The sequence below is a fragment of the Meriones unguiculatus genome, chromosome 11, assembly GCF_030254825.1.
Source record: "Meriones unguiculatus strain TT.TT164.6M chromosome 11, Bangor_MerUng_6.1, whole genome shotgun sequence".
Classification (NCBI taxonomy): Eukaryota; Metazoa; Chordata; class Mammalia; order Rodentia; family Muridae; genus Meriones; species Meriones unguiculatus.
This window is the reverse complement of record NC_083359.1, coordinates 9,220,636-9,245,367: the sequence shown is the minus strand read 5'-3', so window position 1 is coordinate 9,245,367 and position 24,732 is coordinate 9,220,636. Positions and strand designations below refer to the sequence as shown.

Sequence of the window (24,732 nt, the reverse complement as noted above, 5' to 3'; positions counted from 1 at the left end):
GGTTTGTTTAGAGATTTGAATGCTGGAAATCCAAATTTGGGGCAGTCATATCTTTCAACCACTCAGGAGGGCCTCCTGGTACATAGCAATTACAACAGTGAGACCATGTGCCAAAGAATGGTTCAGGGTGAGACAGAGAGCCAGAAAGGTGCAGAGACCAGGGGTGCTCTCACAAAAAGTAATCAGTATCTCATGAGAACTGCACTGAACTCTTCAGAAAGTAAGGTTCCCAGTAACCTGCTTTATCCACACCCTAAGGGTTCCATTACTTCCTATGCTGCTGCCCACGCTTTCAGCATATGAACCTTCGGGGACACAGTCAAGCCCTGTCTATAGCACAGTAGAGGCACCCAGAGGGGAATGACCCAGCAGAGGGAACCAGAGGGGTGCAGAAGTGGGGACCATCAGCCATCACAGAGACCCAGGGCACAGCGGGGAGTCTGGTCTGGCATTCCCTCCCCCACCCTCTTGAGTTTCCACCCCCACTTCCTCACTGGTGTGATGTTACAGAAATAACTATGTAAATTGTGAGCATAGCAAACTTCAAAATACTCAGCAGTCCTTCCTAAAACGGTAGCAGGTTAAGCTTGAGCATCTGCTCACCCACACACTCTAAAGCCTTCCTGAAAGTGACGTGTTATCTGTAGTCAACAGGCCTGACTTCTTTGTCCTGGAATCACTTCAGATCTGTTCAAGAATAATGGGCCTGCAAGTGTTTGCTCTCACACTTTGTATCATGAGCATTGCTTCCTGGTGACCAAAACCCCTTGCCTCACTCTGGATCCCTGAGATTCCAGTACTCGGCACCCTGCCAGCTGCCCAGTTGCCTTCTGCAGAAATGTGCGTCTGGGCAGGCTGGCATCAATATTCTTGTTTCTGTCACCCTTACAGGACAAGGGCCCTTATTTCCTACACATCTGGTGGAGTTCCTTTTTCTGATCTTTGCCAATGTCATCAAGGAGTACCAGTGGTGAAGGACCACTATAAGGCAAGATTAAGGAGGCAGCATCACATACCAGGACTGTCAAGTTCAGATCTGTTTGGCTTCATAGCCTCCCTGTCAACTCTAGTTGAGTTTGAGTTCCAGCACCTAGGGCTCTATCAGTTACCACTGGCCCGCTCCTCCTTGAGAAATATCTGGCCCCATTCCGGCTGCACCTTAAGTGGAGAAGCAATGCCTACGGCTCAGGATGTAGCCATTGAGGAGGGCTGGGGTACACTGGGAGAGGTCTGATCCATCTCTTCCAGAGGAGGGTTATCAAAAATGACGAGCCCATTAGTACAACATCAACTGAGCATGTGTGGAACTTTTGATGAGGGTAATGTCCCTGAGGCCACAGTACTACTAGGAAGGTTTCCCCAGAACGCACATGTTTGAGGTTGGGCTTCAAAGAGAACATGAGCACAGACCCTTCTGAATGCGTGAACATGGTCCAGACTCTTGCCTATTAGTCTTGTGTGTTCAGTCTGAAGGAGTTGTTGTTTGGTTGGTTGTACTTTGTGGAATACGCAGCCATCAAAAAGGGCACTAAGAGAAATATAAGAATGTGAGACTATTAAAATTAAAATATAAAAATAGTAGATAAAGAATCTGGGCTCAGGGATAGAGCCTATGCTTAGCATGAGTGAAGGCCTGGACCTTTTCCCCAGACCAAAGAAAATAAGTTAGTTCAGAATTTGAAATCAGAACCGGGCACAGTGGTGCTTGCTATAAACCCAGCACTTGGGAGGTGGGAGCAGAAAGATCAGGAGTTCAGGGTCATTGTTAACTACCCAGGAAGGTCAAGGCCAGGCTGGGCTACATGAGACTGTGTCTCAAATATGGTATTAAAGGGATATGCAATCACAGGGTGTACATTACAAACCCTGGAAGGTTTGGGCAAGGTATTTTGTTTTCATTGGACATACATTGTTTTCAGATGTGAGCCTGTGAAGCCCTTGCACACAGCCCAGAATCAGGTTATAGAATGGAGAGTGATTATGTTGGTATCTGAAGCTGAGTACGAGTGTGAGTCAAATCCTTTCTCCCACTTACTTGCAGAAAGATGCTGCATCAGTACGGTACTCCCAGCCAGGCTGCATCAGATAGGAACAGAAAGTCCCAGGCTCACACCACCCCACACACGGGGCAGGCACTGAAGCATGGCCTCTCTGTCCTCACCTGTGTGGCAGAGCTTCCGCTGAGGCACAGCTCCCGGTCTGAAGACTCTGGATCCTCCCCGGCCTCTTTACTGGGCATGCTCTCTTCTGTTCTCTGTCCTCAGCACAGCAGACACAACAGTGTGCAGTGAAAGTGTATTAGCATAATGACACCTGGTCACTGGTGTCCTGCTACCATCAAAAGGAGCAAAAAATCATTTTTATGAACACAAGAAAAATCACCCCTATCACGTTCCATGCTATGCTATTTCAGAGCATTCTGAGGCAGTTCTCCAGTATGGACTGTGTTCAAATTATGCTTAAAAGACACTTTAATTTGAATCATATTACAGAGTCTTAGCAGAATTCTAATTAAAACATTTCATTGATAAATGCCTTCTCTTTAGACCTTATTAGTAACCCAGCAATGCAAATTAAAACAATAAAAGACCATGTTTAGCCTGACACATTTGGCAGGTCAAGAAGGATGGTTATTGGAGCTAAAAACGGTGTGCCTTTTTAGGAAGCAGTTTGGCATTGCAATCTCATGAGCCGTAAGTACTGTTTGTCTCTCAGCCTCCTGAGCAATGTAACCTAAAACGTGGCTTTCAATGTTTAAATTTAAATTAAGAACAAGGGCTCCATTAGCACCAAAATAGGGATTGCTCCCCGCTTTTGGGTTAGGAGGACACGTTTACCAAGTCTGTTCTGCAGAACAGCAGTGTCTGGGAGACAAGGGTCCAGTTCTCACCCGTCTATCTCTGCAGGTGTCAGGGAAGAAGGCTGGTGGACTGGGCAGTATCACCATGGATTAGCAGCTTCCCAAGGCTAAACCACAGGCTAGAAGAAAGCACGAACGGACATGTCTGCTTTTCCTCTGACTGCGTTTATACAGCCGCAAGCTGACTTCAGTGTCAGGCGAAACTTTTGGTCTAGGGCCAGATATTTAGATAGGGCCGAGTGTAGACCATGGGAAAATGGAAAAATAGAAAATTATGTATACACGACCTTTCACTCCTAGACTCCAGTGATCTTCCCTTAGCTTCTTAAGTAGCTGGGGCCACAAATGCATTCCCAGCTCATGTATAAAATTTAAATATGACTGTGGTAAAATGCTTGTCTAGCATGCACAGGACTTGGGTTCACTCCCTGAGGAAGGAAAAGAAAACTAAGTGCATCAAGTTGCAAAATTATACATAGAACATGAAGTGTGAACGTGCTTCTCAATTATACTAAAAGCATCTAGTTATATTTCTAAAACTTGAGCTGGGAGTGGCGGTGCATGCTTTTAATCCTAGCACTTGGCAGAGGCAGGTGGATCTCTGTGAGTTCGAGGCTAGCCTGGTCCACAGAGTGAGTTACACAGGAAAACCCTGTCTCAAAAACAACAACAAAAAGTTTCTAAAACGTAACAGCTTTCACATAAATTATTGAGGCAGGATGGCATGACAAGTGATTGAGATGATGTGTACAAAGGGATGTCAGAGACTAGCCAGGAAGAGTCTCAGAACAAAGCTCCTAACTAAGGCTCCGTGGCTCTAGGGACCGGTGCTGTTAGTGTCTAAGGGGAAATTATTTCGGCCTAGAATCCTTTGTCCTCCCACTGTTACCGAGTATGATGGCAAAAAGAGGACTTTTCTGTATGACTGTGTCTGGAAAGTGTTCTCCATAGCCCGTCTCAAGAAGACCGGCTGAGATGGGGTGTACCCCTACAGTGGGTTCTTGGGGCAGAAAGATTTCTTTGAATAATTGAACAGTAATAATGACTGAGAGCTTCAGAGTGTGAGATGTAGAAAATGAGGAGTGAGTGATCCAAGGACTCCTACTCCAGATGTGAGGCAGACCCTCCCTGTGAACAGAGAAAAGCAGCAGGCTGCCAGGAAGGAGTTAGGAATTCCACACAAGCACCAAAACGAGTAAGACATCAGATGATGAGGGACGGTTCTCTAATGAGAGAAGTCTGGAGCCTGTAGAAACTATGGGGAGCAGGGGAGAACAAACTTTAGAAGAAGGATTGGGACCAAAACTCAGCAAGTTGTCCCCTGACTGCCACAGGCCGGCCAAGGCCTGGGTGCACACACAAACAAATGAATTCTAAAAAGAAATGGTGGTATAAGAGGATTGCAGTCACCAAGAGATCACTATAAAAAGTAAAGACACAGTAGAAAGCAGTTCTCCTGACGACTAGGATTGGGGGAGAAAACAGTTTTTCATTACATTATATTTAATTTCCTTCACTATTGACTTTTATAATTGTGTCTGGTGAATAGTCTGTAGGGTGTCGCTGCCATCCCTTCTCTCAGCCTTTCTCTTTCTCTTTGTAACACAGAAAAGGAATCTCTTGTTGGCATTTGAAGCAGCTGAGAGTGTGGGCATCAAACCCAGCCTGGTAAGTATCCTATTTGGTATCCTTTTGATATTGTTTTCTACTTTATGAGGAAGAACTTCCTGCTACCCACTGGACAGATCCATGACACTCAGATGATCCGTTTGCAGACCTGTTACTCATGATTCCTCGTATGAAGTTATCCATTTGGTCTGAATGGGATTTAGACTGGGCAGGGGGGTATTTGTTTGTTGTTATTCTTTTGCCTGCATGTGTGACTGTGTGCCCTATGTGTGCCTGGTGACCATGTAGGCCAAAAGAGGATGTTGGATCACCTGAAGCTGGAGTTAGAGGTGACTGTGTGCTACTGGTGGGTGCTGGGAATGAAACCTGGATCCTTTGAAAGAGCAGCCGGCGCTCGTGACTGCTGAGCCGTCTCTCCAGCTCTAGACTTCGAGTTTTTAAAACTTAAGATTTCATTAAGAATAGATTTCAGTTCTGGCAAAACAGTGAGCTAGATTATCATTAAAATCCTCTTGTGAGTTGAAATCTCAGTGAAATGTTGTTGTGTTTGTTTTTTCTTTTTGAGACAGGGTTTCTCTGTGTAGCCCTGGGTGTCCAAGAACTTACTCTGTAGACCAGGCTGTCCTTGAACTCACAGAGATCCACCTGCCTCTGCCTCACGAGTGCTGGGATTAAGGGCTGCTCTACCACCAACAATGTTTTCTTTTTAATATCAGCTGGGCATGGTGGTGTACACCTTTAGTTCCAGCACTTGGGAGGCAGAAGCAGGCAGCTCTTTGTAAGTTCAAAGCCAGCCTGGTCTGCATAGGGAGTTCCAAGACAGCTAAAGCTATTTAGTGAGTCCCTGTTTCAAAAACAATAAAATAAAATAATTTAAAAATATCAAATGTAGAGCCATTGGGATGGCCAGCAGGTAAAGGCACTTGCCTCCAAGCCTTTTGACCTGAGTTCAGTCTCTGGACTCACCTGGAGGGAGGGGAAAAAAGTCCCAAAAGTTGTCTTCTGATGTCTCCTCACATGCCTTGGCTGCACAAAAAGAAAGTGTCAAATACTGAGTCCTCAAGAAAGAATGAAAAGTAACTAGATACCAGAAATCTAAAACAAAGTGAAAAGGAAGCTATGAGGTACGAACTAAGACATTGTAAGAACTCCACCTGCTCCTGGAGAGATGAAATTTGTCTTCCCCTTTGAGGAGGGTTGGGGGTAGGTAAAAAGGCCAGATGAGGTTTGGAATACAGATCTCTACCTGGAGCACTTAGCTAAGCTCTGTGATGCAGGAAACTCCTGATGTTTAACAGCTGCTGAAATATGCACAAGCCAAAATTACAGAGCAACCCTTCCCCCCCCCCAAAAAAAAAAAGGTTGGCTTGAGCTACCCCTCAGGTACACCAAATGAAAGGATTACCTGCCGAGATGCCGGGGGAGGGTAATAAAGATAACTATTTAACCCTATCAAGGAGATCAGAGGCACCAGCACTGGGGAGATGGCTCAGAGGGTAAAGGGCAAGCATGAGGACCTGAGTTGAGAGCAATCCTACAGGGTAAAAAAGCCAGGTGCGTAATCCCAGGGAGGCTCCTGCCCGTGACCTCCAGGTTAGGTGAAAGTGGAGAGGGACAAAAGGAAAACACATAAAAAGGAAGACACATAAAAAGGAAGACACATCAATGTTTGGCCTCAACTCACCAATGCACCCACACACAACACAGGCACACATACTAAAATACCTAAAGAGAACATATGTGGTGGTTCAGAGCTAATCCTAGTTTCTGGGAGCCGAGGCTCAGCTTGGCTCTTGAGTTCAAGCTCAGCCTGTAGTGAGACTCCCTCCAGCTCCAAAAACAAGGGAGAGAGAGAGAGAACAAAAAGGACATAGTGCTCTCAATATAAAAGAAGAGAGATTTAGGAAAGATTCAAACCTGGTACTGCAGTTGTTAGGAAAAGAGCCTCAGTCCTCCCAGCCCCAACAAGCTAAGCCAGTTAAGCAGAATGACCGTGAAAGCAGGGAAGGGAGGATTTACACAAGGTGGCCACACTAGGAACAGAGAGGCCCAGGGACCCCTGCACAAACACCCACTCCCTGTCCTTCTTCAGGGCCCTGACAAGAGGCTTAGGCTTAGACAAAGAGCAGGAGATGTGTAATAAACAGCCCTGGAGCGTCCTCCTGCCAGTCCTTACCCATCACTGTCTAGTCTCAGGTCCCCACTTCCAGGTGGGCTCACAAACAGACAGAACTGTATGAATAATTCACAGAGATGAATGAAACTCCTCCTCCTGCTGGAAACAGACTTCATCCTTCCCATATCCCAGCAAGAGGTTCCTGGAGAAATCACTTCTGATTGCATGTAGTTTAAAAATGCCAAGGGTGCCAGGTTGCGTTGGTGCATGCCTTTACTCCCAGCACTCAAGGGGCAGAGGCAGGCAGATCTCTGTGAGTTCGAGGCCAGCCAGAGCTGTTACACAAGGAAACCCTGTCTCAACCCAAAAAGAAAACAAAACCCCCCCCCAAACAGAACAAAACCCAACCAAGTGTACCCAATGCAGTACGTGTGTGTGTGTGTGTGTGTAGCCAGGCTGGCTTTGATGTCACTATGTAGTTGAGAATGACCTTGAATTTCTGCTCCTCCTGCCTCCACCTCCCAAGTGCTATGTTTAGAGCCGTGTACCACCACCATGCTTGGTCAAAATTGCTTTTGGTTTTAACCCACATACACTTGGGTGTGGGGGGGGAACAACGAGGAAAATCTAAGCTGAAATAACAGTGAGGTACAAGTCCATAGCTCTCCAAGGGTGCGAGGAATCAGAGAAATGAAAAGTGGAAGAGCTGTGAGAAAGCAGTGCTATGAATGATGTCATACCAATATAAATTTGAGGCAGAATGGACAGTTTTGTAGAAATACCAATAGTCTTCAAATAGTGAATATAAGTATTTTCTCCAAATCTTACTCAAAAAGTAGAACACTGATTACTTAAGAAGTGGAGTCCATCTGGAGAGAGGGCTCAGCAGCTGAGTGTACTACTCTTGGAGAGGACCCGAGTTCGGTTCCCAGCACCCATGTCCGGCAGCTCACAACTGCCGAACTTCAGTTTGGGGAATTTGACACCAGGTTTTGGCTCTGCAGTCACATCGTTCTTGTGCAGAAACCCACACATGTACACATAATTAAAAATAATAAAAACAAGCTGGGCATGGTGGTACATACCTTTAATCCCAGCACTCAGGGAGGTAGAGGCAGAGGATCGCTTGCTTGAGTCCAGCCTGGCCTAAAAGCCAGTCCAGGACAGCCAGGGCTTTTACACAGAGAAAGCCTGTCGTAAAAATAAATAAATAAATAAATAAATAAATAAATAAATATAAATATAAATAATAACAATAATAGGTCTTAGAAATAAGTTTTCATGTATCCATATCTGTTTAAGTACATACACAGTTTGGGAGTAAAACAGATAAAACAAGGAAGATCCTTTCAGAGTCGTGGTAGTGTGCCCCAAGCTCTAGCACGCGCTCCCGATCAGCCACCATGAAATGGGCATCTTAAGTGCACGCCACAGTCCACACAGAAAGAATGGGCAAGTGTTGCTGGCATCATTGCTGCTGCTGCTGCAGGGCTGCTGTGGCGTGCCCTCCAGGACTGACTGACTGTGGCTTGGCGAGGGTTCTCTATGGCCTTAGTCATTCAGTCCACGACACGCTTGCTTCCTCAGGGCACGTACAGGACAGTCACTGCACAAAACCGAACTCCCAAAAGCAGGAACTCCAAGGGCCTTACCCATTGTCTCTCTAAGGATTTGAGAGTCCAGCTGGTGATGTCAGTTGCTTTTTATAAGTCTAACCATCATCTTAAGTGGCGTGAAGTACCTTCGCTCTGTGGTGCAATCATTGCCACTCTCCTTCCGCAGAATTCTTATCTTGCAAAATCGAAACTCTGAGCCTGTTAAGCATTAACTGCCCATCCCCACCCTGGGCCCGGCAGCCACTGTTGTGTTTCTGGACTCTAAGAACTCACCTGTTTCAGACTCCCCACGTGAGCGCATTTGCTCCACCATAACTATGTCACGTTTGGCTTGTGTGGCATAGCATGAGGTCCCCAAAATTAATCTGTTAGACTTCACTTCTTTCTTCAGGTGAGTTAGATGGTTTTACCACATTCTGCCCATCTGTTCATTCATGACTGAATGCTCAGGTACCACCATAATTTAGCTCTTCCGAGCAAATGCCACTGTGGATGGGGATGCACAGGTGCCTTCTTTTTTCATCACCGAAGGCCCTGAGAACAGTGCCAGGCTGTTGGTAGCAAGTATGTGCTAGCAAATGAATAAAACAGGAAACTGTAGTCCATTTCAGGTGGATTTATTTTTAGATTCATTTATTTTTATTTTATGTGGATGAGTGTTTTGTCTGCATGTGTGTATGTGTGCACCACACATATGCCTGCTGCCTGTGGAGGCCACAAGAGAGTATCAGATACCTTGGAACTGGAGGTAGAGGTGATTGTAAGTTGCCATGTGTGTGCTGGAAGCATAACCCAGGTCCTCTGGAAGAGCAGCCAGTGCTCTTGACCACTGAGCCATTTCTCCGGCGCCTGTGGTGTACTTCTAATGTTCTTCATACGTTCATCAGCACCAAGGTACTAAAATTCTTAGCGAGTATTTTCAAAGTCAGGTTCATTTTCATTCTGGCTGGGGAAACTTTGTGTTCCTTTTTATTTGTTCTGTCTGCTGCATTCCATTAATTAGGTACTTAAGCCATAATAGTCTATCCCTAGATTATTCACACCAAACTACATAGGTTTGTGTGGGGTTTTTGTTTCTGTTTGTTTGTTTTGCTTCAGAGCAGAGGTACCAGTTGCAAAGGGCTCTTACTCTCAGAAGGTACAGGAATGTCACTGAACTTATCTCTTCTGTCGACTGAATAACCGATTCCTTTAGCAAGAAGTCTCCCGAGAAGCTTGCCTTATCCTTAGGAGCGGGAAAGATGGTATCGTTCAGATTTAATGCTACCTGGAGCTCCTTTTTATTTCCTCTTCAAAAAACATCCCCATTCACACCTGTGGTACACAGACATCAGGCTTGCTACCAAGCCTGATGATTTGAGTCCTGCAAGTGTTCTCCAACCTCCACAGGTATGCCATGAGATGCATATGTAACTCACACACACAGGCATTGGGTGAATGACTGTCTTCTGGTAGAATCACAGTAATTACCCATAAATGATATGACCATTTTATTGTACGTTTTTAGGTAAGAGTGTTTTGTCACCTGCATGCAGTAATGTCATTGTCGTCGTTTAGATTTGGATGTTCTTGTAGCACCTGTCTCCTTTTTGTGTTTTGTTTTGTGGCCCAAGTGGGTCTTCGAGGCAGTTTCACTGCATAGCCAAGGCTGGCCTTGAGCTCCTGATCCTTCTGCCTAATCTCAGAGTGCTGGTAACTCTCCAGAGGGCATGGCCACAACCCTCTCTGTTGTTTTAATGTGCATTTCTCTGAAGGAAAACTATGCTGAGCTCTCTTTTGCCCATAATTCTTTGCTGGCCAGTCATCTTCCTTAGTCCGGGGTCCTTGTCTCTTTCTAAATCTGATTGGTTTTTTATTGTTGAATTTTAAAAGATTTAGATGTATATACATACACACATGCTGGATACAAGTCCTTATCCTACTTGATTTTCAGATATCTTCTCTCAGTCTGAGACTTGTCTTTTCATTCTCTTAACAGTATCTTTCTCAGAGCAAAGTTTTAAATTTTCACCCAGTTTATTAGCTGTTTTCTTTCCTGATCAGGCTTTGATGTAATTAAAAGCTCATTACTCAACCCAAGGTCACAAACTCGGACTTGCTCTTGTATCTTTCCTAGAGCCTTCAGAAGTTTTTATTGTGGTCTCTAATTGGTCGCTGTGTGAGCTGTGAAGTACGCATTAGTTGCTTGTTTGCGGGTTTGTTTTGTGTATGGCTATCCAGGAGACCACCCTCACCTTGCCCCTTCCCAGAGCTGCAGCTTCGCCCTTTGATGTGCTTCGAGACTGCTTGGTGTTTTATGCATTCATAAATGTTAGAATCATTTGTCAATATCTACCACAAATTAAGATTTACTGAGATTTGGATTGGAATTACATTATATATATATTTTTTTTTCAAACTGGGAATAATTAATAATCTTAACAAAGTTATCTTTTAACTCATAAAAATATGTGTATACTCATTTAGATACTTGCTTTCTGCCATGTTTTATAGTTTTCTGCTTATAGAGTGTGTACGTGTTATGTTAGATTTGGGCTTTAAAACTATGGGTTGGGAGGTGGAGAGGTGGCCCAGCAGTCAAGAGCACTGGCTGCTCTTCCAGGGACTCAGGTTCAGTTCCCAGCACCCACATGGCAGCTCACAGTGGTCTGGAATCTAGTTCCAGAGGATCTGATGCCCTCATCTTGGATATCAGACATACATGTGATTGTAGTGAAAATTCTGGAGTTTTGGTTTCTTTAAAAAAACTAAGCAATAATATAAGAATATGTTTTTGCTTTAATCCCAGGGGCACGGGGGCAGCTGCTTTGAAGCAGCTGACTACAATTTGCCTTGTCCTCTGGCCAGGGTGTGGTTTTGCCAGCTGCAGAGTTTTCCTCCAGTGTGTGATGTTTGAAATTTTGGGGACTGCGCTAGATGCCTATAATCCCAGCACTCAAGGAAGCAGAGTCCAAGGCCGACCTGCTCTACAGAGTGAGTCCAGGACAGCCAAGGCTACACAGAGAAACCCTGTCTCCTAAAACAAAACAAAAAAAGAATTAATTAATTAATTAATCCTGGGGACTTTTCAGAGGATAAATGCTACAGCCTAGAGAGGCAGGGTTGCTGTGGTTGACTGGTTGGTGGTTGGATGCTGATGGTTGCTTTTGGTTGCTGTCGCTTGCCATTTGTCAGGCATGTGCAAAGAAACCAGAAAAAGAAATTAGATATCCTGATGGTGAGGATCAAACTTGCCCCAAGGAACTTGACGCCCCTAGTCAGCAGAAAGTAGTCTAACGATAACATCACATAACATCACACTCTCTCTCTTGTATCCTTTTTTTTTTTTCCTCCTGCCTACTGTTAGGGGACTAAACGGGTAGAGAAGGATGGAACAGAGTAAGGAACCCACAAAGTAGCAAATGCGGTACATAGACATATATGCAGGGAAAACACTCATAAAATTTGGGAGAAGTTGTAAGTAGGGTTTTTTTTCTGATTAAAAATCCCAGTTTATTAATTCCTGGCACACAGGAAGGTGTCTGGGGTCTATGCGACTGTCTAATGGAACCATGGTAATCTTGTGAGCAGACTTGGTTTTCAACCTCTGCAATCCTGACATCTGCAAAACTGGTTTTATTGTCTCCTTTGTAACCTGTGTGCTTTTTTATTTCTTTTTCATGCCTTATTATATTAGCTAAAATTTCAACTACTGTATTAAACAGAACCAGTAAGAGAGTCCATCTTTGTCTTATTCTTGCTTTGAGGGAGAAAGCATTGCCAATTAGGTATGATGTCAGCTATTGGTTTGGGGGGATACATAATCTATATTCTGTAAAATAAGTTAACTTCTCTTTTTTGTTTTTTGAGAATTTTCTTTATCATGAATGGATTCTGAAGTTTTATTGATCATATTTTTCTCAGTCTATTAATATGTATTGAACTGGGCTAGAGAGGTGGCTCAGCTGCTAAAGGCTAGGCTTATAACCAAAATATGGAAACATCAAACCAGCTTTGCATAGCCTCAGTTGATCATGATATATTCTACTTTATATATTAATAAATTCAGTTTACTAATATTTTTTTTTCAATTTACTAGTAGTTTTGTGTCTATTTATCTAAGAAACTGATTCACAGTTTTCTTGCCGTGTCTTTGACTAGTTTTGGTGGTAGGCTAATCTGGCCTCCCAGGATGGGAAATGTTCCCTTTTCTTCTGATTTTGGAGACTGAATAATTGGTATTAGTTCTTCTGTAGGTGTTTGGTGGAATCATGTGAACCTGGGTTGGTGAATTGAACCAAATATCATATGTGGTGAAATTATTACCAGGACAACCTACATTTTCCCTCCAGAAATGTGCAAAACGTTTCTTCGGAGGTTTTCAGTTTTCAGGCTTTCTCTGTGTAACAGTCCTGACTGTCCAGGACTCACTTTGTAGACCAGGCTGGCCTCGAACTCACCGAGACCCACCTGCCTCTACCTCCCTGAGTACTGGGATTAAAGGCATGCACCACCACACCTTGATCCAAGATGTGATTCAGTACTTGTTGGTGTGAAATGATCTGAGTAAGACTGTGACTAGTAACTATACTTTGAAATCATCTGAAACTGAAGATGGTGTCCTCTACAGCAGAGGTTCTCAACCTGGGGGCCGCAACCCCCACAGCAAACCTCTCTCTCCAAAAATATTGCTATTACAATGCATAAAGGTAACAAAATTAGCTTAGTGGTGGTGGCACACTCCTTTAATCTCAGCACTCAGGGAGACAGGCAGGCAGATCAATGTGAGTCCAGCCTGTTCTACAGAGTACGTTCCAGGACAGCCAAGGCTACATGGAAAAACACTGTCTTGAAAAAACAAAAACAAAAAAAATTCACAAAATTGCAGTCATGAAGTAGCAACAAAATAATGTTATGGTCATGGGTCACCACAACATGAGGAACTGTATTAGGAAGGTTGAGAACTGCTGCCCTACAGAAAGGAGAGTTTGCTGTCTTTCTTGAGTTCGTAGGCATGTCAGAGCTGCTCTGCCTGCAGATTAGCACAGCCTTTAATCACGTCCATGCTGCCATTAGCAACCGCTGCTGCATTTTTTTTTCTTGGAAGAACTGTGTAGAAGGTCCCACTTGCTTTGTACCCTTCCCAGTAGATTGTGACATACGGATCATTTTAGCATGACTAAGGAACACAGCAGGAGAGAAATGACCAGGTGCTGAGTCAGTGGCTGGTGGAGAGCTGTGTGTCATCACCCAGGTGCAGATGTGCTCAGCTCAGCCTCCTTTTCCATTGCATCTCTGCTTCTGGCTTATGTTCTGTTACGGACACAAAAGACTCAACATCCAATCCCGACGTTAATAATTAAACATGTTCTAAAGAGGTTGGCAGAGGCCAACCTGCCAGGCACCTCGCCCTCTCACTGTCTCGCCACTGTTTGGCCTAGCCCTTATACATGCTTGTTAAGCAAACTTACTTGCAAAATTAGCCCCCAAAAGAAGTAAATTAATAAGACTAAAATCAGTGAACAGGAAGGAAGGAAGGAAGGAAGGAAGGAAGGAAGGAAGGAAGGAAGGAAGGAAGGAAGGAAGGAGAAAAGAGTGAGAAAGTCCCAGATATTAAATGGTAATGACACTAGTAAGACACACAGTTTAAGTTGGCTCAGGGCATCTGTGGGAAACCCATGCAAACTTCAGGAACTAGTTTGCAGAAAGAGAGAGTCCTAGAAAGAGAGAGTGCAAAGCGCAGTGCAGTGGAAGCGAAGGGAAACTCCGGACAGTGCACACCAACGGGAGTATAGCCATGTGGGAAATTATACGTGAGAATGCCCACCGGAAAGACACAACGTGTAAAAACATGTCCACTCTGGTGGGAGCCTAGGAGACTAGACACATTCACACGCACATTAGAACAGTAGAAACCATTTCCTTTTTGTTGTTGGCAGTGCTGGTAGTGGTGGTGGTTTGGTTTTGTTGGTTTGGTTTGGTTTTGGCTGTTGTTTGGTTGTTGTTGTTGGTGGTTTTTGTTTTTGGGTTTTTGGTTTTTAAGACAGGGTTTCTCTGTGTAGCTTTGGATGTCTGGAACTCACTCTGTAGACCAGGCTGATCTCAAACACAGAGATCCACCTGCCTCTGCATCTGCCTCCCAAATTCTGGGATTAAAGGTGTGTGCCGCCACCACCACCCAGCTAAGCCATTTTCTAAAGTGAAAGTGCAGCAACTGTTTCTAAAGAGTCATAAAGGTGTTTAAAGATGGAGAGGCTAGGAAGGCGTGTCTTTGGCCTTTGAAAGGAACATCCCTCCCAGGGAAAGCTGCTGAAAAGCCTAACTCAGCACTTGATCATGGTCTGTGTGTACCTGCACCTTGGTTCCTGTCGGTGCAAAGTTTCCTGTCAGGACGAACCCTGACCTGTATCAAAGTCCCTCGGTAAAAGGAGTCTGAGATGTCGCTCTTGACTGCCCCCTCCCTGCAGGAGCTCAGTGAGATGCTGTACACCGACCGGCCTGATTGGCAGAGTGTGATGCAATATGTGGCCCAGATCTACAAGTACTTTGAGACATAAACAGCCCCAAGCCCAGCAGCTGCCACTTGGCCTCAAGTTTGTTCTGGAAGCACCTGCTCGCTGTCCACCACACCTGCTGTGCCAGCCACCTAGCCGTCTGGATTTCCAAGGAAGGCTCAAGCCAAGTGGACCAGCACTCAACGGAGAAGCAGAGCCAGCTCCATCGCGTCTCCATCTCAGATGTCTGGAGCCTGTGCTCAGGAATCGTTGCTCCCAGTGGGAAGTTTCTAGAGAGGCAGACCCCGCCTCTCACCTCTTCTGTGAGATTCCAGAGTGTTGCCAGGCCCATTTACTACCCACACACGGCCTACATGCTGACAAGCAGCACTCCAGCGGGTCTTTCCTTCTCCCTCCTCCTTTACTAAAACAGCTCTGCCTTTGCTTCATTCAAAACTTTGTCCTTGCCAAATGCCTAGCCCCTTCCCCCAAATATAATAGCACCCTACAGAACAGAAAAACAAAAGCAGCTTTTGCTTCTTAGCAACCTGGAAATGCACTGATTAGGTAATAGTATACTCAGCTCTAGGTAACCGAGGACTGGTTACACTGCACAGGTCTCACTGTCCCTATTTGATTCCTCGTGTGTGCAAAGGAGCCTGTGGGTGCCTTGCTGAAGGTCCATGGGAAGCCATCTGGCACACACATTACCCACACTGCCTGAGTACAGCGCTGGTGTCTGGGTTGATGGGCACTATGCCCATTCTCCACAGCACCTTCAGCCCCACTATTTGTTTACAGTCCCACTCACACACATCTGCCCAACACGTAGAACTCAACAGAGGTCACTTATGTGTGTGAAGCAGCCTGTGCTGGTGAGCCCATTGCACAGTTGCACAGTTCCACAGGCTTGGAGGACAGAAATGTAAGCTGTGCTTTAGCTCTAAACAGAGTTGGTCCTTGGTACTTGTTGGGCCTTTTACATTTGCCTAATGAGAGAAGGTGTTTGTCTGCAGCAGGACAAATGCCCTTTCCCCGATACACTGCTGGTTCCCTAGGACGCAGCATGGCCCCTGCCTGAGTGCTCAAGCCCAGTGGCTCTAGACCCTAAAGTCTAGAGGCTCTTGTCTGTTTTTCTTAGACAAATAAATATGCACTTCATAGCAATTGAGGGTGGCCCCCTCTCAGACAGTTGGGTGTGCGCAAACACCCATTACTGTTCTAAGTGCCAAATAGCCCTGTGCTGGTCCTTTGAGAAAGGACCATGCTCACAGCAACCCCTGAGAATGACCACCATAGTTATAGTGAATCTCTGCTTATCTGAGCCACTCTGCTGGCCCAGTCCTTATCCTCGCAGGACCTGGGTTCTGTCCCTCCCTCCGGTCCATCCCTCTTAGGGTGGCAGCTGGGTGTAGCAGCACTGATTCTCAAGCTAACGTAGCCTCGGGGGCCATAGGCCCCACCTGTCTTCAGACTCCGTGTGTAGTTTTTGGCTGTGGCTCTATCCACTTCCCCTAGGACTCCTCTAGGAACTGCATGCCTGAACCTTCAGCTCCGGCAAGTCAGAATGACTGGACTGGAGCCTGCACAGTCTCACAGTTCTCCAGAGCTGATGAACAGCCATGCAGAGGGGCAGGATACGTCCCCCACCCCACCCCACCCCCATGCTTCCCACAGGAACTCCTGAGAAACAGCTTAGGGACCACCATCAGCTGTCAAACGAGCCCTGCTATGTCCAGGTAGGCGTTCAGGGCTCAGATCCTCCTTTCTGATGAACGTGTCCCTCTGAAAGCTGGCGCTCAGGCTGTGTTGATGTTGTATTGACGTAACTGACGAAGCGCCCTGCGAGGAGAAGCGCTGCACCACACAGCCGAGTGTTGTTTCTCCACGAGTAATCTCCGGAGCCGTGTAGGGAGTTTAGTCTGTCTCTGGGCCTTCTCAGGGTGCTGTCTGAAAATCTGGGAGCTCCCAGCAGAGCAGTCTGCAAGCTGGTCTCCAGACACTGTAGTTTCCTTGTAAGTGGAGGCGCCGAAGGGCCCAGCCTCCCCGTGGTGGGAACCCAGGTCGCTGAGGACTAGCCAGCCGAAGCTGTTCATGCCTGTAGTCTCCTTTGGCTTTCCCCTGACTGCCACAGTTCTTGCCAGGGGTGTAGAAGAAGAATGACATCCCTCCCAACAGAAGCAGGTACGACTGGGGATGGGGCGAGGCAGAGGGCAGGCGTGGCCAACAAAACCCCTGTTCTCCATCATGGTGTCACCCTGCTGCATGTGGGTCTGGGAAGAGCTGTAGGGCACAGAAGTGAATATGGAAAACTGACCAGATAAGACACCAGCACAGGGGGTGCCTTACATTTTCTTGTTCTTTTTGTTTTTGTTTTTGGTTTTTTTGGTTTTATGTTTTTTTTGTTTTAGTATGGGGTGGTTGTTTGTTTGCTTGTTTTGCTTTGTTTGGGGTTTGTGAAAGAAGAGCTCATGGAGCCCAGGCTCTCCTTGAACTCCTGATCTTCCTGCCTCTGCCTCTCAGGTACTAAGATTAGATACCATATCCAGCTTTGGTACTTTTTTTTTTTTTTTTTTTTTTTTTTTTTGCTGTTTGCTTTTCTTCTCTACAAAAGCCTCCATAGTCATGATTTTTGTTTATTTGTTTGTTTGGTTTGGTTTGGTTTTTGGTTTGGTTTTTTTGTGTTTTTTTTTTTTTTCCATCTGTCCTCAGCTAAGCACGAAAGAGAGCTGTGGAATACAAGACCCCGAGAAGTTAAGAAGTAGGAAAGTCTGTGGTTCTTGGCTCTGAGTGGTGTCTGAACTGATGATGGATGGCAGTGCTGAGGCCACTGCCCACAGGGACAATGTTCTGAGGAACAGCCCTCTCCCCAGTCCCTTCTCAGCATCCATGCTTGTCCTTAGCTCTCATTTCCATCCAGTTGCTCCTCAGCTTGTGTACACCATCCAGAATACAAGCTCTGCCTAGGAGATGGAAATCCATGCCCTGCCAAGCACAGAGCCACCATGTGTGGCTTCAGCTATTCTGGAGATGGAGGCAGGAGAATCAGTTGAGCCTGGGAATTTGGGACCTGTCTGGGCAGAAGAGACTCTGGGGGGGGGGGGCTATCCCTAAACAATCAGCTTTAGCAGTAGCGAACATCTAGCATATTCGCTTCCTGTTTCCCTCACGCGCCAGCCACATGCCTGGCAGTCTCGGACCTTTCTCTCCCCTGCAGCCTGTCACTGGCCTGTGGAAACAGCGCTGAGACCCTTAGGGACAAACCCACCCACCAAATCCAGCAGTTCCTAAGTATTCCAGTTTGAGGTGCCCCACCACCAACACAAGTGAAACAGGGAACCCCCAGCCATTTGAAGAGAAGTGTTTCCAGCATCTGCTAAAGCCGCTGGATGTCTAGGTCCTCCGACCGAGGTTGGGGTTCTGAATCTGGAACACCCCAAGTAGCTTGCTGACTATAACTACATTAGTTGAATGCACTTGATACATTTGTGGCCTCCTTTCCATCAAGAGCACACTAGCTAGCGCCAGGCTCTGTCCAGATGTGACATACTGTCAGGGTGGACAAGGCTCCTAATGGAAGTGTCAGTTGTGCCGCTGTGTAACATTTCTAATAAATATATTTTGTTTCTGTCTCAGTTTGGTTCTTTCACCTGGTGACGTTTATCAGCATTTTTTTCAAAGCACCAAACTTGCTTTGAGTCTGCTTAAAGCCATCCTCTCCCCACATGTTCCCTGTCATGCCACGGTCCCCACCGCATCTGCTTTACAGGTGGTACCTCTGCCCTTCCTGTCTGCAGCTGTCGTGCTGTGGCTACAGGCCGTTAGATGGATTCCAGCACCTGGATTCTGCCAACCTGTGCCACTGGACTTAGGACAGGAAGTGGGCTACCTGGACCCTGGAAACCACACACAAGTTTGAAGAAGCAAGTGAGTTGGGTTTTTTGTTGTTGTTTTTTGTTTTTTATGTAACTAGTAGATCTGGAAGCTGCCATTCGTAGGTTAGCCAGGCCGCAGAAGAGGGGCCCCCTAGAATCATCATTCCTCTTTCAAGTGAGCCCCACTGCCTGGCCTTCTCCTGAGGCCCTCCACAACATCTCAGGGTAATGGTCGATGGTAAGACTTATAAAACGCTGGGTAAGCTCCCGGGCTACCACTTCCTCCTCAGTCTAGAGGGACAGGGAAAGCTGTGCCAGGAGATGCCAGGTCTTGTCTGCTGAACATCTGATGGTCCTGGACCTCCTGAGTGCAGAGTGCCTTGCTGTGCGCATGTGTGCATCCCTGGTAGCTCACACACACGCATAGTGGGCCTTCCGCAGATGGCCGGTGTCTCTGCACTTGGGAATCCTCTCCATATTTGCTGGTCTTTGAGGCTTATCAGACAAGGTCTGTCCTATGGACCTGGCTCTGCACATGAATGAAGCAAGCACCCTCCATGGGCATTCTGTGTCTTGGCCACCTTTGCATATGCATTTTACAGGGAGGGAAAACTGGGTTTGGAGTGGCCACCTGATAGCACTGAACCCCAGGGCATCTTCCTTTCTGAACCCGGATCCCCCATACAGATGGCAGTTCCTGTTGGTACAACTTCATACTTACAAACTGGGTACCTTGTGAAGAACAGAGGTTTATTGAGTTCTCAGGTTTGAAGTCTGGACCCGAGAGCCCATCACTGGTGCCTGGTAAGATGTTCTTGCCGCATCATGACTTGGCAGAGGGCATGAGGAAACAGAATTAGCATGCTGACCCTGGTCACTTCCCCTTGTGATGCCACCAGTGCTATCATGGGGAGCCCAACCCTCATGACCCAATCCCTTACCTCCCAAAACACCTCCAAAGCCTGCTAACGCTTGAACTTTGGCTGCTAAGTTTCTAACATGAGCTTTATATTCAAGCCACAGCTTCAGAGGAAGGGAAACAGCTCATGGGTTAGCCGAATTAAACGAGAAGCTCCCAGCAGCCCTGTGCACGGAGCCCTGGGCCCACGGCCACCTTCCCTCTGCTGAGTGAGAAGGCTCTGCTGTTAGGCTGTGTCAGCTTCAGCCTGAGCTCCTCGAGAGCCGAGTGCAGACTTCTGTGCTCGTGGAGCCGAAGCCTAATAAGTGGTGGTTACACAGAGCACTTGATTAATTGTCCAGCTGCCAATTACTTGCCCTCTGACTTGGAGGTCAGTTCCGGGAAAGAATACCACAGCATCTAGCCTGTGGTCCTTCTTGTGAACAATCTGTTCCAGCGTTTTCCATCTTGATGATAAGTGGGAAAGGCCCCGGGGAGAAACTTGAAACCTGACCTTCCCAAGGCCTTCATCATTTTTCCTTTTTCCTTTACTGGTATTACGTCTGGTCCCGTGAATGAAATGACCTAACACATTCCCCTCAGAGCTTTGGAGTCTTCTGGGCTCTTTAAATGAATTCGTTTTAACTCATTTCACCTGCTTCAGTGAGATTTTTCTAGATCATGAAAAAAAAATCCCATAAATAGGTTTGCCTAGAATGCTTTAGAAGGCTGGCCAATGGGCTTGTCAACCTTCCCATCTATCCATCTGGCTTGCTATTTATATCCCTCAGTATGGCCATTTCCCTTGTATCTGAAAAATGAGACAAAATAGAAAGTGCGACATGGGAAAAGTTTCCCTGCTACATGCGACCTCCAAAGGCCTGGCCACCATTCAAGAAGGCTGATCCTAGAAAACATCTGGCTGGAGATGGACCACATCCTGAGAAAGGCAAAAATCTCACCACCCAGAGCATCTGAAGGCAACAGGGATGGGGGCGCGCAGTGACATGGAAGTCTGTGTTACTCAGCCTCAGAAGCCTTTCAGATCCATCTGCTGTGCCCACAGTGAGAGCTGCTTTGGTTTAGAGGAGAGGAAGAAGAGGCCTGTCTGGAGCCATGTGCCCAAAGTGAGCAAGTGGCTGTTGTGTCCCCCTCAACAGTCCTGTGGGTGGCTCAGTGTCGGGTCACGCAGCCTTGATTTGGGATAAAACATGGCTGTAACTGCAAACCAACTCTGTCTAACATCAGCCCATCTTGGTGAGCATGTGGCTATGGTGGGTTCACTTGAAGGAATTTGTAGACATTCACAGCAGAGTCTTTAAACAAAAGAGAATGTCCAGCTTCTTCCCTGACTTCAGATCCTGACTTCTTAGGGGCAATAAGTTCAGGTTTTTGGAGCCGGAAGAAACAGTTATTCACTCTTTTCCCTTAGGCTGGAGTCCAGGGAGTACACATCACATGACTGCTAGGCTGCTGGTCTTTGTATCTGTTGTTCGTTGCTGCTGAAACAAATTACTATGAATGATTGTTGTCTTACCCTTAGAGAGTTTAGACACCAACCCACACAAGACTTGCTGAATGCTATACTTTGGGTCTTGAATATTTCTCAAAGGTCAATAGGTTAAAGACCTGTTCAGCAACCTCTTTAAAAGGTAGAGCCTAGTGGGAGGAAGTTAAGTCCCTGGGGATGTGTCCTTCAGGGAGCTACTGAGACCCTGGCCCTTTTCTGTGTATTTTCCAGATGCTATGAAGTAAGCAAGCCTCATGCACCACACACTTTTGCCATGATGTGCTGAACCACCCACCCCATGGCCAAAGCAACAGGGCCAAGTGTCTGTGGACAAAAACCTCTGAAGTCTTTCATCCTGTTTATTTTTAAGAATATTTTGTTACAGCCATGGAAAGCTGACTGATACCTGGAGCTAAAATGACCTCAGCAGGTAGGGTGCCATTTCCTTTTGGAGGCCCTGGGGGAGAATCTGTTTTCTTGCCTTCTTTAGCCTCCCTGCATGCTTAGATCATGTCCTCTTTCTCGGTCTTGTTTGGTTTAGTTTGGTTCTTCAAAACAGGGTTTCTTTGTATAGCCCTGGCTGTCCTAGAACTCGCTCTATAGACCAAGCTGGCCTTGAGAGGTCCACCCGCCTCTGCCTTCTGATTGCTGGGATTAAAGGCATGTGTCACCACAGCCCGACTTCTTTCTCTGTCTTAAAACCAGTGTGTGATGAAGCTTTTGGCCATTCCTTTAAGATGTCCAGACCAAACCTTTTCATGGCATATTTTTAGTAGTCCAGGAAAACCTTACTGAAGAACATCACCAAATTGGTGTTGTTCATGGCTACGTCTCCCCCGGCTCTCTGCAGCTGGAGGAACTCTGATTTCAGAGCCAGGGCTATCTGGGCACTCTATTAATGATTCTTCCCATCCCCAAACTCCTACTAACCTTAACCACATGTACAGTCTCTCTCAATGGGAGGAACATCTAACATCTGTGCCAGGAACCAGTGCATGGCAGCTCTGCACACCACAGTCATCGCTTCTGCCTCTTCTTATTAACAATTGTAGAATCTTTATTTCCTGGCTATAGTAACCAAGCTATATTAGAGTTCCCTAGAAGAGCAGGACCACTGGAAAACAGATATGGAATGGGATGGTTAAGGGACCATAATGGAGGCTGACAAGTCCCCCACACTGCCACCAGCAAGCTAAAGACCCAGGGAGGGCTATAAGCCAAGAGACAATGGTGCAGACTCTAGTCCAAGATCCAGGAGCACCAACAGTAGGACATGAATGTCGTAGTTCAAGTGGTCAGCACAGAGAGCTCTGGCCTTCCTCTGCCTTTTAACACCATCCAGGCCCTTACCCACACTGGGCTGGGATCTGCTGTACGCATTCTATTAATCCAAATACCCACTTTATTCCAGAAATAGCCTCCCAGGTACACTCAGAAATGATGTCTGGTAAGGTTGACACATAAAGGTAACCACCACACTAGCAGAAGAGCCAGGCTGCTCCACTATTGGGCTTCTCAAACCTACCTGTGCCCACACGGTTTTCCTAGGAGAGCTCTCCTCAGCTCGGTAGCCAGCTAGTGGTTGACATTACTCTGGCCATGTGCCTCTCCCTGACCAAGCAGCTGAGTAGGATAAGTGTGGCCTTCTCCTTAAGAATAAGCCATGTTCATGCATCCTAGAACTGTCTCCCTCTAAAGGCATTGCTGCATGATGATGCATTTTCTGGGATAGGATTTAGCCTCCTAAAGAACCTACCTTCATGGGGATACTAAGAGTGACTGATTTGAATGGCTTGGGACACTGGTGAGCATGACTGATACTAGAGCATTTGACAAATGAGCAAGCAGAGACATACAAAGGTTAAATAATTTGTTTACAGAAACTTAGCTTGGAGGAAGCAAAGCAGAAAGTTAAACCCAAGCCATCTGGTACCAAAGCCTGTCCTCCTGGCCACTCTCATATTCTGCCATGATTAGGTAGGTACCCGTGGTGATGGAGGCTTGCACTGGAGGCAGTAGCTGCTATGTTATATGCCTTTGCTCTGACTTGTTAGAAAGCAGGTGAGTTCCCACCTCGTGATGTCTAGAACTGAGTTCTCACATTAAGATCTCAGACACATATTTAGCCAGCATAGATTTGGCTTCCTAGTGGCAGAATAAACAAGACTCATGGGATTTATGTTCCCGAATCCTCATCACAACTCAGATGCCTTTCTCAGACCCAACCTTCAGCCCTTTGGGTTCTGTCACGTTGATCAAGACAGCATCACATGCCTTCCCTAACTTAACCAATCATTGGCAAAAGAAGCGGCAGTCTGTGCTGCTCTCATTACCTAGCTTGGGCTAACGAGTAAATGGAGCCCACCTGCCTGACACGGGAACCTCCCACTGAGCAGAATCCCTCCATTAGCTTGGAATATTGTGTGGTGGTTGGTAGGCAGCCAGTGCATCTGCCCCAGCGTGCATGTGTAAATGTTGGCCACGTGAACAGAGCGTCCAAGCTGACCTTGATGCCGGCAGTCCTTCAGGAGCTGAGTCTCCTTGGAGCAGGCACAGGATTAGCCTGGGAGAAAACAGCTTCGGGAAACAGGTGCAGATCTGGAATGGGGGCTCCTCCAGGGCTTACTAGCATACAGTGCAGTGCCCTCTGTTAGGACCAACCCCTCAGGGCCACTGGCTACTAGCAGCAATGCGGTGCCAGTCAATCAGATGCTGACACTAAGTCATTGCCTTCAGCATCCCCATAGCTCTGCAGCTGAGTCCAGTGGCCAGGCCAGGTTGGGATGCGATGGGGGAAGGGCAGCCAGGTGATACTAGGGCACCAGAAAGAAGGAAGCCTCCCAGGTGGTCCTCAGACATGGGTGGTAAGTGAGGGAAGGGGTCTCTCTGACCTCAGTTCAGATCTGGTGACCTGAAGCTCTATTGAGCCTCGGAGGCTGGCCCCTGCTCTCTGTACCCACAGGGCACCCATCCCTGGGACAGCATATCCTAGGGCACAGAGTGGACAAGGATGTGGATCTTCAGTTTGCTCCTCCCCCAGGAATGGGAAGAGACCCGTGCTTGAAGACGTGATGGTGGCTGTAGCTGCCGTACAGTCTCCCCCTGCACTCTTGCACTGAAATCTTTCTCTCCAGGGTCACCCATAACCTCTTGTTCCTGAGGCACCACTATCCACAAGAAGTCACCATGAGAGGCTAGAGAGATTAGTTTCTGATTGAGAGCACTTGCTGGTCTTGCAGAGGACCCAGGTTTGGTTCCTAGCACCCATGTGGTGGCTTATAACCATCTGTAACTCCATTTGCAGGGAACCCAGCATCTGATTCTGGCCTCCTTCAGCAACTCATGCACATGGTGTACATATGTACATGCAGGCAGAACACTCACACAAATTGTGTGTGTGTGTGTGTGTGTGTGTGTGTGTTTAGGAAAAAGAAGTTTCTGTGACCTCTGCCTGTCAAGGCCACAAGTCAGTCTTTAGTCTTAATCCAACTCTACCTCTTCCTCTTTTGGTGGCTGCCCTTCCCTCGACCCTGTCCCCACCCCTGCACCAGCTCCTTTCTTTTGTGTTTCCTTCCCCCAAACTCCTTTATGGCCATGAGGACAGATGCAACACACCACCATAAACTGAGTACTTTATGACTTAAGCAAATTTATTTCTCATTTTAGATTTTATTTTTTTATGGGCTTCGTCATCTTTGTTGATTTGGTTTTTGTCCCAGGGTCTGGTATGCTCTAAGCATGTTCTCATGCACTGA

The 24,732-nt window shown here is 46.7% G+C and overlaps 1 protein-coding gene across 7 annotated transcripts in view; it reads left to right on the top strand.

The window, feature by feature from the left end:
- Window positions 1–18,330, top strand: part of Specc1 (sperm antigen with calponin homology and coiled-coil domains 1) — a 250,854-nt gene extending 232,524 nt beyond the window's left edge. For all 7 annotated transcript variants that reach the window (XM_021639172.2, XM_060363570.1, XM_060363566.1 and 4 more), the window contains 2 exons: window positions 4,469–4,528; window positions 14,668–18,330. In XM_021639172.2, the coding sequence (XP_021494847.1) occupies window positions 4,469–4,528; window positions 14,668–14,757 (150 nt within the window). In that variant the 3' untranslated portion in view covers window positions 14,758–18,330. The remainder of the gene's footprint in view (window positions 1–4,468; window positions 4,529–14,667) is intronic.
- Window positions 18,331–24,732: the final 6,402 nt, after the last annotated feature.